The following is a 21648-nucleotide window of genomic DNA, read 5'->3' as shown; positions in this document are numbered from 1 at the left end:
TGGGCCAACACCATACTGAATTCCAGCATTACTGATGGAGGGTGACACGAACATGTAAGTCATAGTCAGCTAGATGTCCTGATACTTTTGATCACATAGTGTATGTATACAAACTAATCAATAGGCAGAAATTTCCTCTTTACTTACTTGCCATTAATGTGAATGATGATGTCAGAATAATAACCTGCTACATCATCCTTGTTTTTTCTGTGCCTGAACACTGGTGTAACTGGCAACAGCTCTGCATATTTATTCTTGTCGTCTAGTAGCTCCAAGAATGATAACACACTCATGAATCCTGCAGAAATAAATTAAACACACATTATGTTAATAAATGAGAACAACAATTCATAACCGAAAATAATTCATAACTCAAATATTATGCATTGACAGACGAAAAATCGTAACACTAAAAAATAATTAATGTAGAGTAATGAAATTTTGGGAATACATTTGTCTAGATAACAATTTAAGTTATTAACATTGAAAGATCACAGGTTAATATAAGTGCAAGATAAGCCACATGGTGGTACATTAAAAACGGGTGTATTCAGTAGAATGTTGAATGCGAGCACAAAAACATGCATGCATTGTATTGCATTGTACATGTGCCAGTTGTCAGTTTGTGGGATGGAGTTCTATACCAGTTGCATATTGTCAGTCTATACAGGGACTGCCAATGCTGGTTGCGGGTGGCACTGGAGTTGTCGGCTGACAATGTTCCATATGTGCTCAATTGGAAACACACTTGGTGATGAGTAGATCAAGCCACCATGTCAACACTCTGTAGAGCATGTTGGGTTACAACAATGGTATGTGGGTGAGCATTATCCTGTTGGAAAACGCCCACTGGAATACTGTTCATGAATTGCAGCACAACAGGTCAAATTGTCAGATCTGTGTACAAAATTGCAGTCAGGGTGCAAGGGATAACCACAACAAAGCTCCTGCTGTCATATGAAATGGCACCGCAAACCATAACTCCGGGTGTAGGTCCAGTCTATCTAGCATGCAGACAGGTTGCTTGCAGGTCCTCAACTGGCCTCTTCCTAACCAACAAATGGTCATCACTGGCACCGAGGCTGAAGTAGCTTTCATCAGAAAACACAACAGACCTCCACTCTGTCCTCCCAATGATCTGTTGCTTGACACCACTGAAGTCGCAAATGGCAGTTGTTTGCGGTCAACGGAATGCATGCTACACGGCACCTGGTTCAGAGCTGTCCTTGAAGTAACTGATTTGCAACTGCTACTCAAACTGCTACTGCTGATGCAGTTCAATGTGTCAGAGCCATACACTGTACATCACGGTCTTCCCTCTCAGTAGCACCAAGTGGCCATCTGGAGCTCGGGCTTCTTGCGATTCTATATTCTCGTGACCACTGCTGCCAGTAATCATGTACCATGGCAGAAGGAACTTGCTGTTTCTGATAGCTCTATTACACAACCTTGTTCAAACTCAGTGACGTGTTGATAATGGCGTCTTGTCACCTTGCAGGCATTCTTGACTAATATCAACTTACAATATCCAGTCTCAAAGGTAAGTAATGGTCACAACTCTTACAGTGTGAATTTAAAGCAAACATGATTTGCATCATCCTAGTGGCACTACTAGCACCATCCTTGTGTGACTAGCATGCAATTTGAATAGATATCTTTTTTCAGATGTAGAAACACACCTACCAACTTTCATTTATATTACACAACTCCTTCTTGGTGTTGCATTTTTTTTCTATCAGTGCATCATACGATAAGTGAAGATATGCTTTTAATTTTGCAGTGTGGTTTCAGTTGCCTGAGACTGCAGACATGTGTGAGTTGCATTTGCATGAGTGTGTGTGCACGTGTGTGTGTGTTTATGTGTGTCTGTTGATGACGAAGGCCTTAATGGCCAAAAGCTATAATTGTGTGAATCTTTTTGTTGTGCTTATTGCGACTCAGGATCTCCGCTATATGGTGAGCAGTAACTTTCCTTGTCTAATATTGTCAATATAAGTAGTGTGCATTGAATTTCTCCATCTTATTGTATCCTGGGAAACATGCTCCAGCTGATCTGTATTCTGTTGTCTGTTGTAGCAGGGAGCCGGCCGATGTGGCCAAGCGGTTCTAGGCGCTTCAGTCTGGAACTGCGCAACTGCTGCGGTCGCAGGTTCGAATCCTGCCTCGTTCATGGATGTGTGTGATGTCTTTAGGTTAGTTAGGTTTAAGTAGTTCTAAGTTCTGGGGGACTGATGACCTCAGATGTTAAGTCCCATAGTGCTCAGAGCCATCTGAACCGTTTTGTAGCAAGATGTAAACAAGAGGTAACAATTATCCCTGGCTCTAGTTGCTCATTGATAACACCATCTTGACCTCCAAAAGCTACCCATAATTTGAAAGTTAATCAATGGTCATTAAATTACATTTTATGATGTGATGTGGTGACTTTTACTGTTATATGTTAGCCTACCAACTCTCCATGCAACAGCATACAGTAATTACATTAATGGTAAGAGTGCAATTGCATATTTATCAAAATGACCAGAAGCACAAAGCACTGCTATCACAATGCCCCAGCAGCTGAGTGATGCCTTACAAATCAGCCTCAGGTTTATATGAATGGAATGCCCTTTATCCTATTTCTGTTTGTAAAACTGGATGGCTTTTTCTCACATTGCATCAGTATACCTTGACTGTTCTGCTTGTACTTGTTAGCATGTGTAATTACAGAAAAAGATATGTCAATGTAACAATAGCTTTCTAATATCAACAAATATTTTATAAAGTATATGATTTCTATCATTTGGAGTACACCATGACAACTACAATTAATAAAGTGGTGTTTATTTCTAGACTAGTGAACCACCGTGAGGTAACACTAGGTATCTACATCTGGATGACTTGTATGACACAGCAGTAATTTTATTGACAGGCCACTTCACAGAGTTATAAAAATTCAGAGAATGATATTAGGTAAGTGAATATAATAACTTTCATATAACAAACATTTAAGCAGCACACACAAAGAAAGTTCTCTGGAGGCACAAATGTTATCTATTCCACATTTAATTAGCATTTGAAATGACAATTCATAACTACCATGAGAGCTGCGAGATACCACACTTACCTGTCCGCCCAGCTGCAGTGTCAGTAAGGTGCCCTCTGCCTAACAAAACTGAGTTCGGCAGGAGCTACGGTCACTTTCTGGCAGTCCTATACAAGCACCACTCTTGCACAAGCTACATTTTCTATGTGAGCTTTTCCCACCGTTTCCAAAGTAACATCACTATGAAGCACCCTCTGCTATGCACAATCAGTATGAAGCACCGTCCAGCTTGAAACACATACAAAGCACACTCTACCAGTATACAGCACCCTCTGCCAAGTGACACTGGTACAAAGAATCTTCTGCCACATAACATCGTTACAAATCACCCTCTGCCACATAAAATTGGCAGGAAGCACCGTTCGCCACACAGCATTGGTACAAAGTGCCCTCTGCCAAGTAACATTGATATGAAGTGCCTTCTGCTGTGTAAAATTGGTATGAGGTGCCCTCTGCTGTGTGACACTGGTATGAAGTGCCCTCTGCCATGTAACATTGGTTGAAAGCAGCCGCTGCCATGTAACTTTGGTACGAAGCACCCTTTATCATTCAACACTGGTATGAAGCAATCTCTGCATACAACACTGGTATGGAGAACCTCACACACAACGTTAGCACAAAACACTCACTGCATGTAACATCAGTACCAAGCACTCTCTTCAGCATAACATTGGTACCAAGCATTTTCCGCCACATAACGGCATGTATAGAGTACTGCACGACCAACTGCAGTTCCAAGGAGTTCTGCCATTCACCACATGATGACAATGGCATCATTTTCACAGTGCCGGGAGACTTTAATTCATCATACTTCAGCCAACTGGCATGAAATATTTATAAATCAGATACATAAAACTTCCTCAGAAATCAGCCAGTCTACTACTGAAAACCATATTAAAATTCCTATAGTAGCTCTTGAGATTAACCTGAATTGACAGAATCATGGTAGGGGACTTCAATTGACATATGTATGAATAGAAGATAGAAGAAGGTAGATAGAAGATGACAGTATCATTTCTATGTTTTCAGATCACTGTGTTGCACTGGATGGCCAGTGGCAATGCAAAGTACTTGTGGAAAACAGTGACCTGAAGACGGCCACTTGAAATGGTCAAAACTTGTAAACTGAAAATACAGATGAGACTTTATACAGAAATAAAAATTATTTTCACAGTGATGAGATATGTACTGAATTCTAGCTATCTGAAGTCTCATACACAACAACTTGTTTTCAGTGAGTGCCTTTTGCAAACCATGTCTGAGTTGCATTAAGTGAACTAACACTTTCAGTGGAAAAGTAGATTCCTTGGAACATTTTCAGGAAAAAAGACAAACTTTTTTTCTGGTATATTTAACTTAAAATAATCTCTAAGGAGGGCAACACAATATTTAAATGGCAGGTACCAGGAAACCTTTAGTCTGTTAACTAATTCACAGTTCATACATTTCATTCTCAAATGTACCGTCAAATTGTCACATTTTGCTATTAGTTATTTATTTTAGTATGACATAATGAAGGTATGCTATGGCTTCTCTGATTAAAAAATAAGTAAGTAAAGGAATGAATAAAAATAAAATAAAATATATCCTTTGATTGATGGTGATTCGACTGCACTTCCATGTTCAGTTGGTGCATTTACTTTTGATATGTACCCATTGTTAACAATATATACATTTCTGCAATCTTCAGAGATGGTGAGTGGGCATTAGTAACAATGAGAGTTATTTCTATGTTGGAGTGATATTGATGTAATATGCATAAATTTGTGATATTGAGGACACTAGTCTTATTCAGTTTTTCTTTTTTTCCTCAAACTGCGTGACACCATGTGAGGTAAAGCTAATTCATCATTGAATCAGTACATAATTCACAGAATAATGATAAGAGATTTTTTAAAAGAAAAAAAACCCACAAATGCATGATTTGCAATGATATACAAGTAAAGAATACATCAGACCACTATGAGGAGCTCTTGTACAGAACAGAAGCACTGGCACCCCAAAAAAGCCCTTCAACTTAAATTGGTTCTATCACTCAAACTTTTCAGTTTTGCTTTAGGCTACAAAAACAGAATCGGCAGAATTTCTGTTCATTGTTTAAGGAAGTGATACCCAGGTACAGATAGTTTTCATGAGCAACTGCTGCAATTACTTTTGAATGAAACCACATTGTCAATCAGAAATTGTCCAAGGGAGTATATTTACAGGGATAGTATAGTTAAAATTCTAAGATGCTTCAACATTATCTTGTGTGGATTTTGTGAAATGACATGTTACAGTTGTTCCATGCTGGGAATGCTGGGGGATGAGCAAGTGATGGTGACAGACCATGGGACCCAGGGCAAACCCTTAACAGTCACACAGAATTTTTATTAACCTCGATACATTATGTAGTGAGGCCCACATGCCTATCTCCATTTTTCTGGCTTGTGCTGATGAATGGGCAGTGGCTTCCCCCATAACTGCTGAGCCAGTGCCCTGTATCGCCAAGACTGGGAGCCTTTGGAGACCATGGCCAATGATGTCAGTGGCACTATGTGTTGGGCTGTAATGGCATTTTGCTCAGGGAATGGCTCCTCAGCTCCACATGCAGCCACAGTGGTGGGACATGGAGTATGCTGTGCACAGGACTAAACCCGCTGCCCTGGACAGGAGTCAGATTGTGGTTGCCATTGTGGCACTAAGTCCCACTATGAACTCAGTGTCAGCAACAGCAGGCACAGGCACAGGCAACAGCAACACAGGTCAAAACAGTCCAGTCTCGAATCCAGGGCTGCTACAAGTGGTGCCCAGTTATATCGCTGTCCAGCATGGTTCTGGCTTTGTGGTAGTGCTACTGATCCCAGCCTTAAAAATCCCAACTTCTTTATGTGGCTCTGGCGCCCATTTGTTTCATTAAAATCTAGGACCTAGTCAAGTTCGCATAACAGGAGATTCACTCTGGTGTGGGGACAGAAATGCTACACACTTAACACTGAACTTGACAATCATTGCTTCACAATTCAAGGTGCATATGTTACTGTGACCCACATGTTGCCACACTAACAACTGCCAACCCACAGCTGTTAATGCAAAGCTCTATGGCAGCTTCCACACTACTTCTCTGCACTATTGCTAAAGACTTGTAATTTTTTGTCTGAAGATTGGGTAGTGGCCCTACACAGTGAAAGGCTCTGATACACAATGAGTACTTTGTGCATCCAGAACTTGGGTCCCAATTTATAACTAAATTGGAAGTATTGACAGGAGGCAGTACACTTTTTTTCACAGAGAGATGAGCATAGTTAAAATAATTGAGATGTTTAATAAAACAATTTGTGTGTGACAAACACTCAGTTTTTGACAATATAGTGTAATTGGATAGATGAAAAATCTACTCACCAAGCTGCAGCAGAATACACACATAAAAGAATGTTATAATTAGGCAAGCCTTGAGAACCAGTGGCTCCTTCTTCCAAGGGGTAGGCAGAGGGGTGAAGGAAAAGGAAATCCAAAAGCTACCCCTTTTCCTAGACCTCTCCAGTCTTTTTCCTTTATCACTCATCCTTCCTCTTCAACCCTTCTGCTGGAAAGAGAAGCCACTGGCTCAGAAAGCTTTCCTAATTATAACCTTCTTTTCTGTGTGTTCTGCCGCCACTTGGTGAGTAGATTTTTTTGTCTATCCAGTTACATTATACAAGTTGTGTGGTTATTCCAGCCCCGGGTGAGGACAATCCTGAATACAGAACAAGCTGCATACATTAGCTCAATACCAGCTGTTGAGCTACTGTGTGTGGCTTTCCCTGTACTCAGAAGGCAGATGCAGTTATACAGAATAAGCCTCTCAATAACCTGTATCTGGGGCTTTAGGATGTAGCACCACTACATAATATGTACACAAAATAATAAATGAAAAGCTCCAGTCTGCTTTTGTTCTACAGTATTACTTTTATTGTGTTAACCAGTTTTCAGCTTACAAGGCCATCTTCAGACATTTACTGAGTATTGTAATTAAAGAAGTTACAATGTTTGTAAACAACACTGGACGAGAAGTTACATCTCTAGATTGAAGCACAGACATACAATAAGTAACATCTTTGACAGTGTAGTAGTAATGCATCGAGAAAAAAAATTTAACACTAAATAAATACAAATGGAGTATACAGGAAAAAACTAACACAAAATAGGAACAGCATGCATACATAACAGTTTCTATTAATAAACAAAAATAATAAAATAAAATAAAATTAGTGCTTGACAGGGCTACTTCAAGAGGTATAAAACATGGAGAGTGATACGCAAACCAATTAAAAGAAGAAACAATTATCAATGTAACTACAGAATACATAAAGAACTTAAGCAATATCACTAACATAAACAGAAATAAATAAATGGAGGAAAATGGAGGAGTTTGGGGGACTAATGAGTGAAGTTGGATATTAGTATCTGTGAAAATGAGTGCAAAATTTTATTGTGTGAACTTGGTGGTGATACAAAATTGGGAAATGCATTGTGATAATATTAAGCAATCAGTGGTTTGGGCCACAGAACAATATTTATTTGAAAAGAGTTTCTTGAGTATTAATGGAAGATGAGTATTGTGGCGCCAAATATTTTAAATTCTGTTCATAAATGGAAGAAGACCCTTTTGTCTACTAACTGTTGTTGCCAAACCATTACATTATACCTACTGTAACTCAACCTCAAAGCAAGACTGTGCTATTTCAGAAGTTTAGAACTGCAAAGGCTTGCCAGCTTGTAGAATCATTTACTGAACATTACAGTTTTTGAAACTTCCTCGCAGACTAAAATTGGGCATTGGACCAAGACTCAAACCCAGGATCTGTGTACTCTGGTAGCTCAGACAATAGAGTACTTGCCCATGAAATGCAAAGACCTTGGGTTTGAGCCCAGTCCGGCTCATAGTTGTAATCTGCTACAAAGTTTTGTATCGGTGCACGGTCTGCTGCAGACAGAAAAATTCATTCTAGATTTTAACTTTAATCAACTTTAATTCTTACCCAGTGCTAATAATTTTCCTACATCATGACTACCAATAGAAGGATCCTGTTCCCATCAATACATGAAAAGAGTGTCTTGTTATTAAAAAAAAGTCTAATTTGAAATATTCATTATGCTGGGAAGTAAACCTTAGATTTTGCTGTATCAATGAAAAAAGGAACTTCACAATTTAACTAACATCAGTAATTAAATTTTGCAAATTTAACTATGTTCATCATCTTTTTGGGAAGGAAACATATTAAGTATAAAAATGAATTTGTCAGGCAAAATAACAGTGCATGATTCTTTTCAACAGCATTGTACAATTTTATGTATTTATTTATGTTTTGTGTAATCCTGGCATTCATACTTGTAGTGTTGTTTGTCCCTGTTGCTGCTAACTTGCTGTATTCAGTGTTTATCTGTTACATTTCTAGTAATGAGTGCTGTCTGTTACAAAGAAATGGTTATTGAAAACTGAAGGAAGTTAACTTTATAATGAACTAATGTTTCTCAGTTATCACCAAGTGACTTGTTCCAATTAGTAAACTACTTTTTATTTTGAACTATTCCAAAGTTTTCAGTGTCAGGATAATTAGCTTTCAAACATTTTATAACACCTTGTGTTTTTAGCTGTAGTGAAACATCAGATTCTCTTGAATAACATGATCCACCATTATCGTCTTACGCAGAAGAATGATACTTGTGAAAGCTGAAGTTAGTATACAACAGAATTTTCTATTTCTAAAAGTATTAGAGATGTGAGAAGCTTCCTCGGATTATGTTTGTTATAACTTCAAGTTGAACAAATATATTTCAAGGAAGATGCAATACATGAAAGTCACAGATCAAGTAAACAGAGTAAGATGTGTGTACTCTTTAACAGTCAAATCATAACTAAGTCCGAGTTTAGCGGCCGCTGGCTGGCTGGCTGCTTAAGTGGCGCTGCTGCTGCATGGCTGGCAGACAGTGCCGCATGTAGAGGGCGAGTCACAACACCTTTCCCCCCCTTTGAAGTTTTTGCACAGGTCTTGATGGAGATGGCCTGTAGATTGCTAACATCCATAGGTGTTGTTTGGCTGGCCGTAAAGTCTCGAGGAAGAGGCTTCCCGTACGGACGGAAGTGTCCCCGATGATAACAGGTTGACATGACAGGAGATGTGGGGGTCGTATCTGCTGGGGCCCCATGCACCAATCTGCTGTTGCGGCAAGTCCGGTTGTTATAAAAGGAGACATGGGCGATGTGTCCGCGTCCGAAGGAGAAGGAGGCGAGTAGAGTTGCTCCGACAGATGATGGTCATCTGGTTCCTGCATGGGCACGTCTCCTGGTGGTGTCAGTTCTTGTGCTGGCACCAGTATGATGGTGAGAGGACTGCATTGTGATTAACGAGAGATTCCAGCATCCCGAGCATCAGTTAGAGCCAAACGTGGTGTAGCGGCATCCGGAACAGGCGTTGCCAGCACACGAGGCCAAATCTGGTCCGAATGACACACTGCAACACCTGTGTCCGTCTGGATTTCTTACAGGCGTTGGCCATGGTGTCGTAAGATGTGGCCAGGACTCCATTTTGGCCGCCTGCCATATCCCCGTACCCATACAAGGTTGTCGGCAGTGAACCGGCCAAGCGAACGCACCTGCGGCCGTGAGGCGGAAGGCCGCAGAAGATGAAGTAGCGTGTGGGGCAGTCGGCCACGTAAGAGCTCAGCCGGGCTGTGGTCGCCCATGGGGGTGAAACGGTAAGAAGCCAGAAATTGGGGAAGCGCATCATCAGCAGCGGAAGAAGTCAGGAGTTTCCTCATCTGAGCCTTAAATGTGCGGACCAGTCGTTCAGCCTCACCGTTTGACTGTGGATGGAATGGAGGGGCCGTGACATGCATGACGCCGTGGCGGGCACAAAAATCCGCAAAATCGGAAGAGGCAAATCGCGGAACATTATCAGTAACAAGAGTAGAGGGAAGGCCTTTCCAAAGAGAAAATGCGAGCTAGAGCATTGGTGGTTGCAGCAGTGGTAGGCGACATGCAATGGACAATGGAAGGAAAGTTAGAGTAGGCGTCAATAAAAAGAAGCCAATAAGTACCTAAAAAACATCCTGCAAAGCCAGCATGAATACGCTCCCAGGGCTTCTCAGGCGAAGGCCACGGTGGCAAAGATGACTTTGGAGTGGCGGCCTGTGACGCACAAGGGCCGCAGGCAGCGATCATGTGTGCAATTTCAGAGTCGATGCCGGGCCAGTGCACATGACGGCGCGCCAGAGATTTTGTGCAAGAGACACCCCAGTGCGCTTGGTGAAGGAGGCGCAAGACCGAAGCACGCAAAGACACAGGTACTACAACACGTGGCAAAGCATTTTCGGTGGAAAGGAGGATAACACCAACCCTAGCCGTGAGGCGGTAACGCGAAGCGTAGTAGTTCCGCTACGGATCAGAAGTCTTAGCGGACGGACGATCTGGCCAACCCTTCTGAATACAGTGTAAAACCTGGGAGAGGGTAGGGTCAGAACCCATAACAGTCGCCAGCTGGTCCCCGGTGATGGGGAACCTGTCCACAACCCGCTGCTCGGCAACATCCAGGTGGAAACACAAAAGTTCGCCCCTATCGAATGCCAGATCAGGACCCATGGGAAGGTGAGACAGTGCATCAGCATTCACATGTTGAGCCGTCAGCCGGAAATGAATCTCATAATTGAAACGAGACAAGTAAAGAGCCCAATGCTGGAGGTGGTGTGCAGCCTTGTCGGGAAGTGACGTTGATGGAAGAAACAAGGAAACAAGTGGTTTGTGATCCGTAACAAGATGAAATTTGGATCTATAGAGAAAAACACCAAACTTATGAAGAGCATAAATAATGGCCAAAGCTTCTTTTTCAATTTGAGAATACTTTTGTTGGGCATCTGTGAGTGTTTTGGAGGCATAAGCAATGGGTTGTTCAGAACCGTCAGAAAAATGGTGTGCAAGGACTGCACCGACCCCGTATTGAGAGGCGTCCGTGGCAAGAACAAGATGTTGGCCAAGTCGATAAGTAGCCAGGCATGGGGCCTGTTTCTGCATAGTCTTCATTTTCTGGAAAGCCGCATCGCATGACGCGGACAAGTGAAAAGGCACATTTTTATGCAACAGGCGATGCAACGGCTGAGCCACCGAAGCAGCAGACGGTATAAACTTGTGATAGTATGCTATTTTCCCCTTGTTAGAGTACATAGAATCTAGTAAAACTCAAGGAGGGGGACACCAAAAAGTTCTTACAAAGATAAAATAAGGGAAGGAGTTAGATGTCTTTGGACAAGCCAGTCAAAGTAATGAAACGAAGAACACGAGCAGCTGCTCGAGCGTCATCACCTAAAATATCCTGTAAAGTAGATGGCAGAGACAGGACAACACGAGATTGACTAAAACGGGGACACAACAATAAAACATGGCACACTGTTAATGCATGACCACAAGGGCACTGCGGGGCTGGGTCACCGGAGAGCAGGTAGCGGTGGCTAAACCGGCAATGCCCAATCCGCAACCTGGTTAGAAGGACCTCTTCTCGCTGAGATGGTCGGGAGGAGGTTGTCCAAGCAGTTGGGAACGGTTTTACTGCCCGGAGCTTGTTTCCTTGAAGTGATGACCAAGTATCCCACCACAAAGACACAAGCCTCTTACAAACAACCCCACTAATGTCAGATGACGGGAGACAATGGGAGGCTGGCCGAGGCAGGAGGACTGCAGCCTTGGCTGCAGCATCAGCAGCCTCATTCCCAGGCACTCCTGCATGGCCGGGAACCCACAGAAAGCTGACAGGAGAGCCATCAGCAGCAGAAGAATGGAGGGACTGCTGGATCCGTTGCACCAAGGGATGGACCGGATATGGAGCTCCAAGACTCTGAAGAGCACTGAGTGAATCAGAGCAGAGTACATACGATGAATGGCGGTGGCGGCGGGCATACTGAACGGCCTGATGGAGAGCAAAAAGCTCGGCCGTAAAGCTGGAACACTGGTCGAGGAGCCGGTATTTAAAGGTGCCGAACCCGACGACAAAGGCACAGCCGACACCATCGTCAGTTTTGGAGCCATCAGTGTAAATAAAGGTGTGACTGGCAAGTCGCACACGAAGTTCGACAAACCGTGAGCAATACACTGCAGCCGGAGTACCCTCCTTCGGGAGCGAGCTGAGGTCGAGATAAATATGAACTGGAGCCTGGAGCCACAGTGGTATCGGGCTCTCACCCTCTCTGAAGGTGGTAGGGAGGGCAAAATTCAATTGTCGAAGCAGGCGACAAAAGCGGACTCCAGGGGGCAGCAGGGCAGACACATACAACCCATACTGAAGGTCGAGAGAATCGGCGAAGAAGGACTGATAAGAAGGGTGGTTGGGCATTGACAACAGCTGGCAGGCATACCGACAAAGCAGCACGTCGCGCCGGTAGGTCAATGGTAATTCGGCAGCTTCAGCATAAAGACTCTCGACGGGACTAGTGTAGAATGCTCCGGTCGCAAGGCGTAACCCGCAATGGTGGATGGAGTTGAGACGGCGTAAGAGGGATGGCCGAGCAGACGAGTAGACGAGGCTCCCATAATCCAGCTTTGATCAGACTATGGACCGATACAAGTGAAGCAGGACAGTGCGATCCGCTCCCCAAGATGAACCACTAAGAACTCTGAGGACATTAAGGGAACGTGTACAACGGGCCGCCAAATAAGAGACGTGCAGAGACCAACAAAGTTTCCTGTCCAGTGTGAGCCCTAGAAACTTAGTTGTTTCCACGAATGGGAGAACAACGGAACCGAGATGTAAGGATGGCGGAAGGAACGCTTTATATCGCCAAAAGTTGATGCAAACCGTCTTCTCTTCAGAGAACCGGAAGCCATTTGCCACACGCCATGAGTATAGGCTGACTAGACAACGCTGAAGGCAGCGCTCCAGGAGGCATGTTCTCTGGGCACTGCAGTAGATCGCGAAGTCATCGACAAAAAGAGAGCCTGAGACATTAGGTGGAATGCAATCCATAATTGGATTGATCGCTATGGCAAAAAGGGCTACGCTCAAGACGGAGCCCTGAGGCACTCCGTTCTCCTGGAGGAAGACGTCGGACAATACGGAACCCACACATACCCTAAACTTTCGATCTGTTAAAAAGGAATCAATAAAAAGGGGCAGGCGACCGCGTAGACCCCACCTGTGCATAGTGCGGAGGATACCTCCTCTCCAACAGGTATCATAAGCCTTCTCCAAATCGAAGAACACGGCTACCATTTGGCGCTTTCGCAAAAAGTTGTTCATGATGAATGTCGACAAGGTCACAAGGTGGTCAACAGCGGAGCGGCGGTGACGAAAGCCGCATTGAACATTGGTAAGTAGCCGTCGAGATTCAAGAATCCAAACTAACCGAGCATTAACCATGCGCTCCATCACCTTACAGACACAGCTTGTAAGAGAAATGGGGCAGTAACTAGACGGAAGGTGTCTATCCTTCCCGGGTTTGGGTATAGGAACAACGACGGCGTCACGCCAACGCGTGGGGACTTGACCTTCGGTCCAGACGCGATTGTAGGTACGAAGAAGGAAGCTTTTGCCTGCTGGAGAAAGGTGGGCCAGCATCTGAACGTGAATGGCATCTGGCCCCGGAGCAGAGGACCGGGACAGTGCAAGTGCACGTTCGAGTTCCCGCATAGTAAAGGGGACATTGTAATTTTCCAGATTCAGCGAGTGGAAGGAAGGTCACCGAGCCTCTTCTGCCTCTTTCCTGGGAAGGAAGGCAGGGTGGTAATGGGCGGAGCTTGAAACCTCCGCGAAAAAGCGGCCGAAGGTGTTGGAGACATCCACAGGATCAACAAGGACCTCATTACCTGAAGTCAGGCCAGGTACCGAGGAGTGGGCCTTAATGCCCGACAGCCGGCGCAGGCCACCCCAGACGACAGAAGAGGGAGTAAAACTGTTAAAGGAGCTGGTGAAAGAGGCCCAACAAGCTTTTTTGCTGTCTTTGATGACTCTACGGCATTGCGCTCGGAGTCGTTTGTATCCAATACAATTCTCCAACGTAGGATGGCGGCGAACGGTGCATAAAGCACGTCGTCGAGCACGGATAGCGTCTCTACAAGCCTCATTCCACCAGGGGACAGAAACGCGACGTTAAGAAGAGGTAGTACGAGGAATGGAAAGTTCGGCAGCATTGATGATAACAGCCGTGAGGTATTCGACCTGACTGTCACAACTGAGAAAATGGTGGTTCGGAAAGGTCGCCAGGGAGGAGTAAAGTCCCCAGTCAGCTTTCGGTATTTTCCAGCTCGAAGGACGTGGGGATGGGGTGTGGTGCAGGAGACGAACGACACAGGGGAAATGGTCGCTCGAGTAGGTGTCAGAAAGGACATACCACTCAAACCGACGGGCAAGAGTGGTAGAACAGATCGAGAGGTCCAAGTGGGAGTAGGTATGAGTAGAGTCCGAGAGGAAAGTCGGGGTGCCAGTATTGAGGCAGACAAGATTGAGATGGTTGAAGACATCCGCCAAGAGGGAGCCTCTCTGACAGGATGCAGGAGAGCCCCAAAGGGGATGATGGGCATTGAAGTCGCCAAACGATAAAAACGGCGGAGGAAGCTGAACAATCAGGTGCATCATGTCAGCCTGACTAACTGCGGATGACGATGAAGTGTAGACGGTACAAACGGAAAAAGTAAAGGCAGAAAGAGTAATACGGACAGCTATTGCTTGGAGTGGGGTGGTCAATGGGATGGGATGGTAATAGACATCGTCCCGAACGAGCAACATGACCCCACCATGAGCTGGAATATCGTCCACAGGGGTGAGGTCAGACCGCTCCGAGGTATAGTGGGTAAAAGCAATACGATTAGTTGGGCGCAACTTGGTTTCCTGGAGACCAAGGACGAGCGGACAGTGCATGCGGAGGAGCAGTTGTAATTCCTCCCGATTAGATCGAATACCTCTTATGTTCCAATGTAACAAAGCCATCGCTAGTCAGAAAAAAGTGGGAACAAAACGGGTGAAGAGCTGGTCACCTCAACGGCCGCGGAGGGCCAGGTTTTGAGGGAAAAACGCTACAACCGGCGGGAGGCGGATCCTGTTCCATCGAGTCGTCACCAGCTGCGGCCGCTTTCCCGGGTTGCGTAGGAGGGGCAGCATCATTCGCCGACGAGAGGCCTGCTGAGCGCCTGGCAGCAGAGCGTCCCGGCGAAACTGAGGACGGCCGGGAGCAGCGACTCACGGATGGAGCGTCAGACGAAATGCGCCGGGGTGGAGAGGGGGATAAAGACTTCTTCTTGGAGGCCTTCTGGGAAGTCCGATGAGGCACGGGGATGGTGGGCTGGACCCGAAGGTCCTCACGCGCGGGGTCCGTTTTGGAACGCCGGACCTCGGAAGCCGGGGTCCAGAACATTTCCCCGATGGATGCCTGAGAAGAGGATCGCTTCTCAGGCGGCGGAGGGGGAGGAGGAGGAGGAAGGGTGGCCCCTGGGGCATGGGGGGCAGGGGTCGTGAGGGAGGAGGATTTGGAAGGGAGGGATTTGGGAGGCGGAGGCATAGACCCCGGATGGGGTGAGGAGATGGAGGGGGGACAGGATAGGGGTGAGTATACTGTGGAAGGAGTGGACACGACTGAGGCAAACGAAGTTGTCAACGTCATGGGATGGAGGCGGTCATACTTTTTCCTGGCCTCAGAATAAGAGAGGCGATCCAAAGTTTTTAATTCTTGAATTTTCTTCTGCATCTGATACGCGGGGCAGTCTAAAGATCTAGGCAAGTGGATGCCAGGGCAATTGACGCACCGAGGTGGTGGGGTGCATGTATGTTCCTCACGAAGAGGACGTCCACAATCGCCACAAAGGGGCTCAGCCTCACACCGTGACGACATGTGCCCAAAGCGCAAACACCGAAAGCAGTGCATAGGAGGCGGGACGTAAGGTTGCACGTCGCACCGGTAGCACATCACCTTTACCTTCTCTGGGAGAACGTCCCCCTCGAAGGTGAGAATAAAGGCCCTGGTGTCGATGCGACGGTCTTTGGGGCCGCGCTGGACTCGCTGGACAAAATGCACGCATCGGTGCTCCAGGTTGGCCCTGAGCTCCTCATCAGATTGCAGCAGGAGGTCCCGATGAAAAATAACCCCCTGCGTCCTATTCAGTGCCAGATGCGGGACAATGGACACTGGATGTCCCCTAGTCGGTCGCACGCCTGGAGCGCCGCCGACTGAGTGGCGGAGGTGGTCTTTATAAGAACGGACCCCGAACACATTTTACTGAGAGCCTCGATTTCCCCGAAGATGTCCTCAATGTGCTGGACAAAGAACATGGGCTTGGAGGTGGCGAACATTCCCCATCGGTCCGAGAACAGACTAAATAGCGGGGGAAGTACTTCGCCCCAAGACGGCGGGCCTGTCCTTCCTCCCAGGGAGTGGCCAAGGGGGAAGGGGCAGGAGAACCAGGACCAGAGACAGTACCTTTCTTTTTAAAAGACTCAGCCGCAGAGCGACCCGATACATGTTGACGTTTCATCTGCGAAACATCCGCCCCGATACCACCCACTCCGACCAGGGGCTCTCCCCACGGGTGCCACCCAGCCTCAGCAAGGGCCACCTGGCAGGATGTCCGTTCCCGGGAGTCCTGATGCCCCAAGGAGACTGGCATCTACTCCTTGGCCGACGTGGGGAGGGTGCAGCTCAGGTATCGGAAGTACGATCCCTGTGTTGTCAGGGGGCTACAACCTAGAGGGTACATGATGACCCCACCACAACGGGCTGGCTACCGTGCTGGATTTCGGGTGCCATGGAAAGTCCATCATGATCGTAGGTGCAGATGGGGACGCACTATGGGCGTAACTTGTGCAACCCATCAGGCGTTTAGGCCCAATTTGAGGAACAGCGGGTGTGGTTACAACGCCGTTACAATGCTGAGTGCCAAGGTCTTAGTGCACTGAGGACCAGTGAGACACCACGTAAGGCGTCCTTCCCCAAAAGTCTCGTACTTCTGTAGAATTTTGAAAAATGGAGGTCAAACCCCAAGGGGGACCATCACATGGAAGTCCGAAATAGTTGAAACTCCTTTTAGTCGCCTCTTACGACAGGCAGGAATACCTCGGGCCTATTCTTACCCCATACCCGCAGGGGGGAGTGGTGGAGCCAGTGACAACAATGTCGTCCTGGTAATTTATACACCCAGGGACAGTGAGCAATAATTATTCCAAGAATCGCTGAAAGACAGCAGGGGCGTTGGCAACCCCGAATAGCAATCGTTGGTATTGATAGAGACCGAAAGGGGTGTTAAGGACCAGAAACTGCCGGGAAGCAGCATCGAGAGGAAGTTGATGATAAGCTTCTGATAGGTCAAGTTTAGAAAACTACTGGCCTCCAGCAAGTTTGGTGAACAATTCTTCAGGTCGAGGCATAGGGTAAGTGTCGATAAGGCATTGAGCATTTACAGTGGCTTTGAAATCGCCACAGAGACGAATATCACCATTTGGCTTAGCAATGACAACAACAGGAGAGGACCACTCACTGGAAGGACAGGAAGCAAGACCCCTGAAGCTGTGAGATGATCCAGCTCCCGTTTGACCTGATCATGAAGGGCCACAGGAGTGGGCCGAGCCCGAAAAAACTTAGGCCGAGCAGTGGGTTTGAGCATGATATGAGCTTCAAAGTCGTTTGCATGGCCTAACCCAGGAGAAAAAAGGGATGAAAATGTCGTTGACAAGGAATCCAATTGAGCATAAGGAATAGCATCAGAGACAATATTGACAGAGTCATCTATGGAGAACCCAAAAACATGAAAGACATCGAAACCAAAAAGATTCTCTGCATTACTATGGTCAACCACAAATATGGGAACAGTGTGAACGACAGATTTGTAAGATACCTCCGCGTCAAATTGTCCCAAGAGAGAAATCTTCTGTTTATTGTAAGTCCGTAATTGCCTAGTGACAGGTGACAGGATTGGAGAACCCCACTGAAGATACATATGAGACTTGATGATAGTGGCAGCAGAACCAGTATCCACCTGCATGCCAACATCTCGACCAAGTATTTGGACAGTGAGGAATAACCTCCCTGAAAGGGAAGAAGTACAATTGACAGACAACACAGAATCAGAATCAGCGTCATGTTCATGAACATCATGTATGCGGTCGGATTTGCTAACGGATGACACATGAGCCTTTTTTTTTTTTTTTTTTTTTTTTTTTTTTTTTTTTTTTTTTTTTTTTTTCATTTGTGACACACGGCCCAATGTTGTGGACAATATTCTCGTGAATGTTTCGTAAAACACTGCGGACATGAAGGAAGTTGCCGTGGGTTTTGCTGCAGTTTCTTAGAGGTTTGTTTACGGTTAGGCCAAGGCTGCACTTGGGAGCGTACTGCGGCCACGTCGGCCGGTGGGGACATGCCACATGGTTCGTCAACATCACAGAGGTTGTATTTCCCCGACGTCGCCCCATGCCTCTAATTGCGCTCCAGCAGCGCGAGAAATTTCAAAAGACTGGGCGATGGATAGAACTTCATCTAGAGTCAGATTTGCCAACTGAAGGGCACATTGCATAACTTCTTTGTCGGGTGCTGATCGGATAAAATAGCATCCCGTACCATGGAATCGGCGTAGGATTCTTTGTGAACTTCAGTAACAAATTGGCACTTTCTACTGAGGCCGTGAAGTCCAGCAGCCCAAGCGTGATAGGATTGATTCGGTTGTTTTTGACAATGATAAAAGGCAACACGAGAGGCTACCACATGCGTTTGCTTTTGAAAATAGACGGACAGAAGTGAGCACATTTCAGCAAAGGACAAAGACGCAGGATCTTTCAAAGGAGCCAATTGCGACAACAATTGATACATTTGAGGTGAAATCCATGAAAGGAACAGAGACGTACATGTTTGTTCGTCCGCGGCATGAAATGCCAAGAAGTGCTGTCGAAGACGTTTCTTGTAATCAGACCAGTCTTCCGCCATCTCGTCGTAAGGAGGAAAAGGAGGTAGAGACAATGAAGAGAGACGCCCCGCATTTGATGCCGCGACAAAATCACGAATCGCATTTGTGAGAAGCATTTGCTTTTCTGAGACCTTGCAATAGTTGCTCTAAAGTAGCCATGGTAACATGTGGGTCAACGATGGAAAAGAAGAATCCCATCCTCGTCGCCAATTGTTATAACTTCAAGTTGAACAAATATATTTCAAGGAAGATGCAATACATGAAAGTCACAGGTCAAGTAAACAGAGTAAGACGTGTGTACACTTTAACAGTCAAATCATAACTGAGTCCGAGTCTAGCGGCCGCTGGCTGGCTGGCCGCTTAGGTGGTGCTGCTGCTGCATGGCTGGCAGACAGCGCCGCATGTAGAGGGCGCGCTTAACTGCGCGGCGGCACTTTGAAAGATCGGCGAGTCACAACAATGTTCTTATTACCGTCATTTTATCAAAGACTTTTGTATAAAAGCCAGGTCACTCCTAAAGATGTTAAATGCCGATGCTAATTCTTCCCATGCGCTGTGAAAAGCTCTGATGACTGACCCTGTACTTGGTCTGTATCATGAGAGAGCACCTACAGAACTACACACAGATGTCAGTGAGTATGGGATCAGTGCTGTTCTGGTGCAAATTTCGGCTGGAAAAGAGAAGGTTAGCCTTTACTTCTAGGACACTTACAAAAGCCGAGAGAAACTACTCAACTACAGAATGAGAATGTCTTGCTGTGATCTGGGACATGTGCAAATTTCGACAGCATCTCTATGGATGGCCAATCACAGTTGTTACAAACCATCATTCACTTTGTTGGTTGACAGGTCTTAATGAACCAACAGGATGACTCCCCAGGTGGGCACTATGTCTTCAAGAGTATAACATTACCATAGAGTACAAAAGTGGAAGAAAACATGAAGATGCCGACTGTCTCTCAAGAAACCCTGTGCAAGACCATCAATACTTTGATGAAGATAGTGACTGTCTTGCTGCACTCCAGGATCTGTCTGCTGAGCAAAAGGATGCCAATATATATCAAATTATCCTTACCTTACCTTAAATTGGTCAGAGGATGTGACAGGACAATTTAAGGTAGTTAATGGATTACTTTGCAAGAAAATCTTTGATCCATTTGGAAAGAGGTGGCTACCCGTGATTCCTAAACACATGCGCTTAGATGTTGTACAGAAATTCCCTGACACACCTGAGGCTGGACATTTAGGATTTATTAAGACATACGATAAGATCCGCAAGAGATTTTCCTGGCCAGGTTTATTTAGAAGTGTCCATCACCATGTGTTGCACTGTCGAGAGTGCCAGAGAAGAAAGGCGGTGGCCGACTCATACCAATTCCACCAGCCGAAATGCCTTTCCAGTATGTTGGGACTGACCTTCTCAGACAATTTCCAACATCTGCTAGTGGCAATAGATGGATTATTGTTTGCACTGATTATCTGACATGCTATGCAATTACAAAATCTTTGAAAACAGCTGAAGCATTTGGGGTAGCCAAATTCATCGTGGAAGACATTGTATTAAAGCACGGTCCCCAAGGTCATTAATTACGGATTGAGGGAAAGCTTTTCAATTGAATCTTGTGACAGAGTTAAACCATTGGTGCAAAATTACTCATCACATGATGACTGACTACCATCCGCAAACTAATGGGCTTACTGAACGCCTTAATAAGACCTTGGCTGACAAGCTATAAATGTTCATCAATGTTGAGTGGAGCAACTGGGATGAGGTGCTACCTTTCATGATGTTTGCCTACAACATCACCAAACAAGTCACCATAGGATTTATGCCATTTTTCCTGGTGCGTGGGTGTGAGGCGATGACCTTATAAGGTTGTAAGACAGTTGTCTGATGTTACTTATGAAGTTGAAGATTTCGACCCTGACACAAGACGACGAAAGATCAGAGATATGGTCCACGTCCTTCGAAGCCCTATAAGGATCTTGCAACCCAGCGTAAATTCGAAGCTCCAGCGACAGGTAACAAGCGGAAAGGTGACAAAGAGCGTACGCAAAGGAAGTTCTAAGAAGATCACTGCCAGGGCGAACATCAGTCATTAGGAGTCTGAGTATGCAGGACCAATGACTCATTCCTGGACTAGGAGGACGTAACACTGAGATGCTATTCTCTTAAGGAGGGAGCAATGTCAAAAGAAGAAGCTGAGTAGCATAGTCACTGTGGTATAGTGGTTATGATACTAGACTGTAAAATTTTAATTTCTATATTTGGTTTGAGTACATTCTAGAAGTATCCACAAATGTCAAGAATCAGTGTACTGAAATATGTGTGTTCTGGCTGGAGGCAGTTCACTCCGAGCTCTTGTATGTGCAAGTGCTTAATGAACCTTCGTTAAGTGAAGTTAGCGTTCATCATTCATCTAACTACACCTTCTTCTAAGTGACAATATGATTTTCATTAAACGAATATAGTTACAGAATGAATGTAAAACCATGTTTTGCTTATTTCTAGGCTCCTTAAATATTTAGAATTTCAAAAGGATTCCATGACAAAAAAAGTTTGAGAACCACTGTCATAGAGCACAGATTAATGCAAAGAGAGCAAACTGGGCCAATTTAAAGATGATTACTGCTAATCATAAAAAAATACAGGTCTCGAGTAGCATAGGATGAA

At 45.4% G+C, this 21648-nt stretch overlaps 1 protein-coding gene across 3 annotated transcripts in view; it reads right to left on the bottom strand.

Moving 5' to 3' along the window:
• The window catches only part of LOC126250043 (uncharacterized), a 140058-nt gene that overhangs the window by 20946 nt on the left and 97464 nt on the right, over positions 1-21648 (bottom strand). For all 3 annotated transcript variants that reach the window (XM_049951525.1, XM_049951526.1, XM_049951527.1), the window contains one exon: positions 148-298. In XM_049951525.1, the coding sequence (XP_049807482.1) occupies positions 148-298 (151 nt within the window). The remainder of the gene's footprint in view (positions 1-147; positions 299-21648) is intronic.

This window comes from Schistocerca nitens, chromosome 1 (genome assembly GCF_023898315.1).
Source record: "Schistocerca nitens isolate TAMUIC-IGC-003100 chromosome 1, iqSchNite1.1, whole genome shotgun sequence".
Classification (NCBI taxonomy): Eukaryota; Metazoa; Arthropoda; class Insecta; order Orthoptera; family Acrididae; genus Schistocerca; species Schistocerca nitens.
The sequence above is the reverse complement of the archived record's forward strand: the minus strand, read 5'-3'. Positions and strand labels throughout refer to the sequence as shown.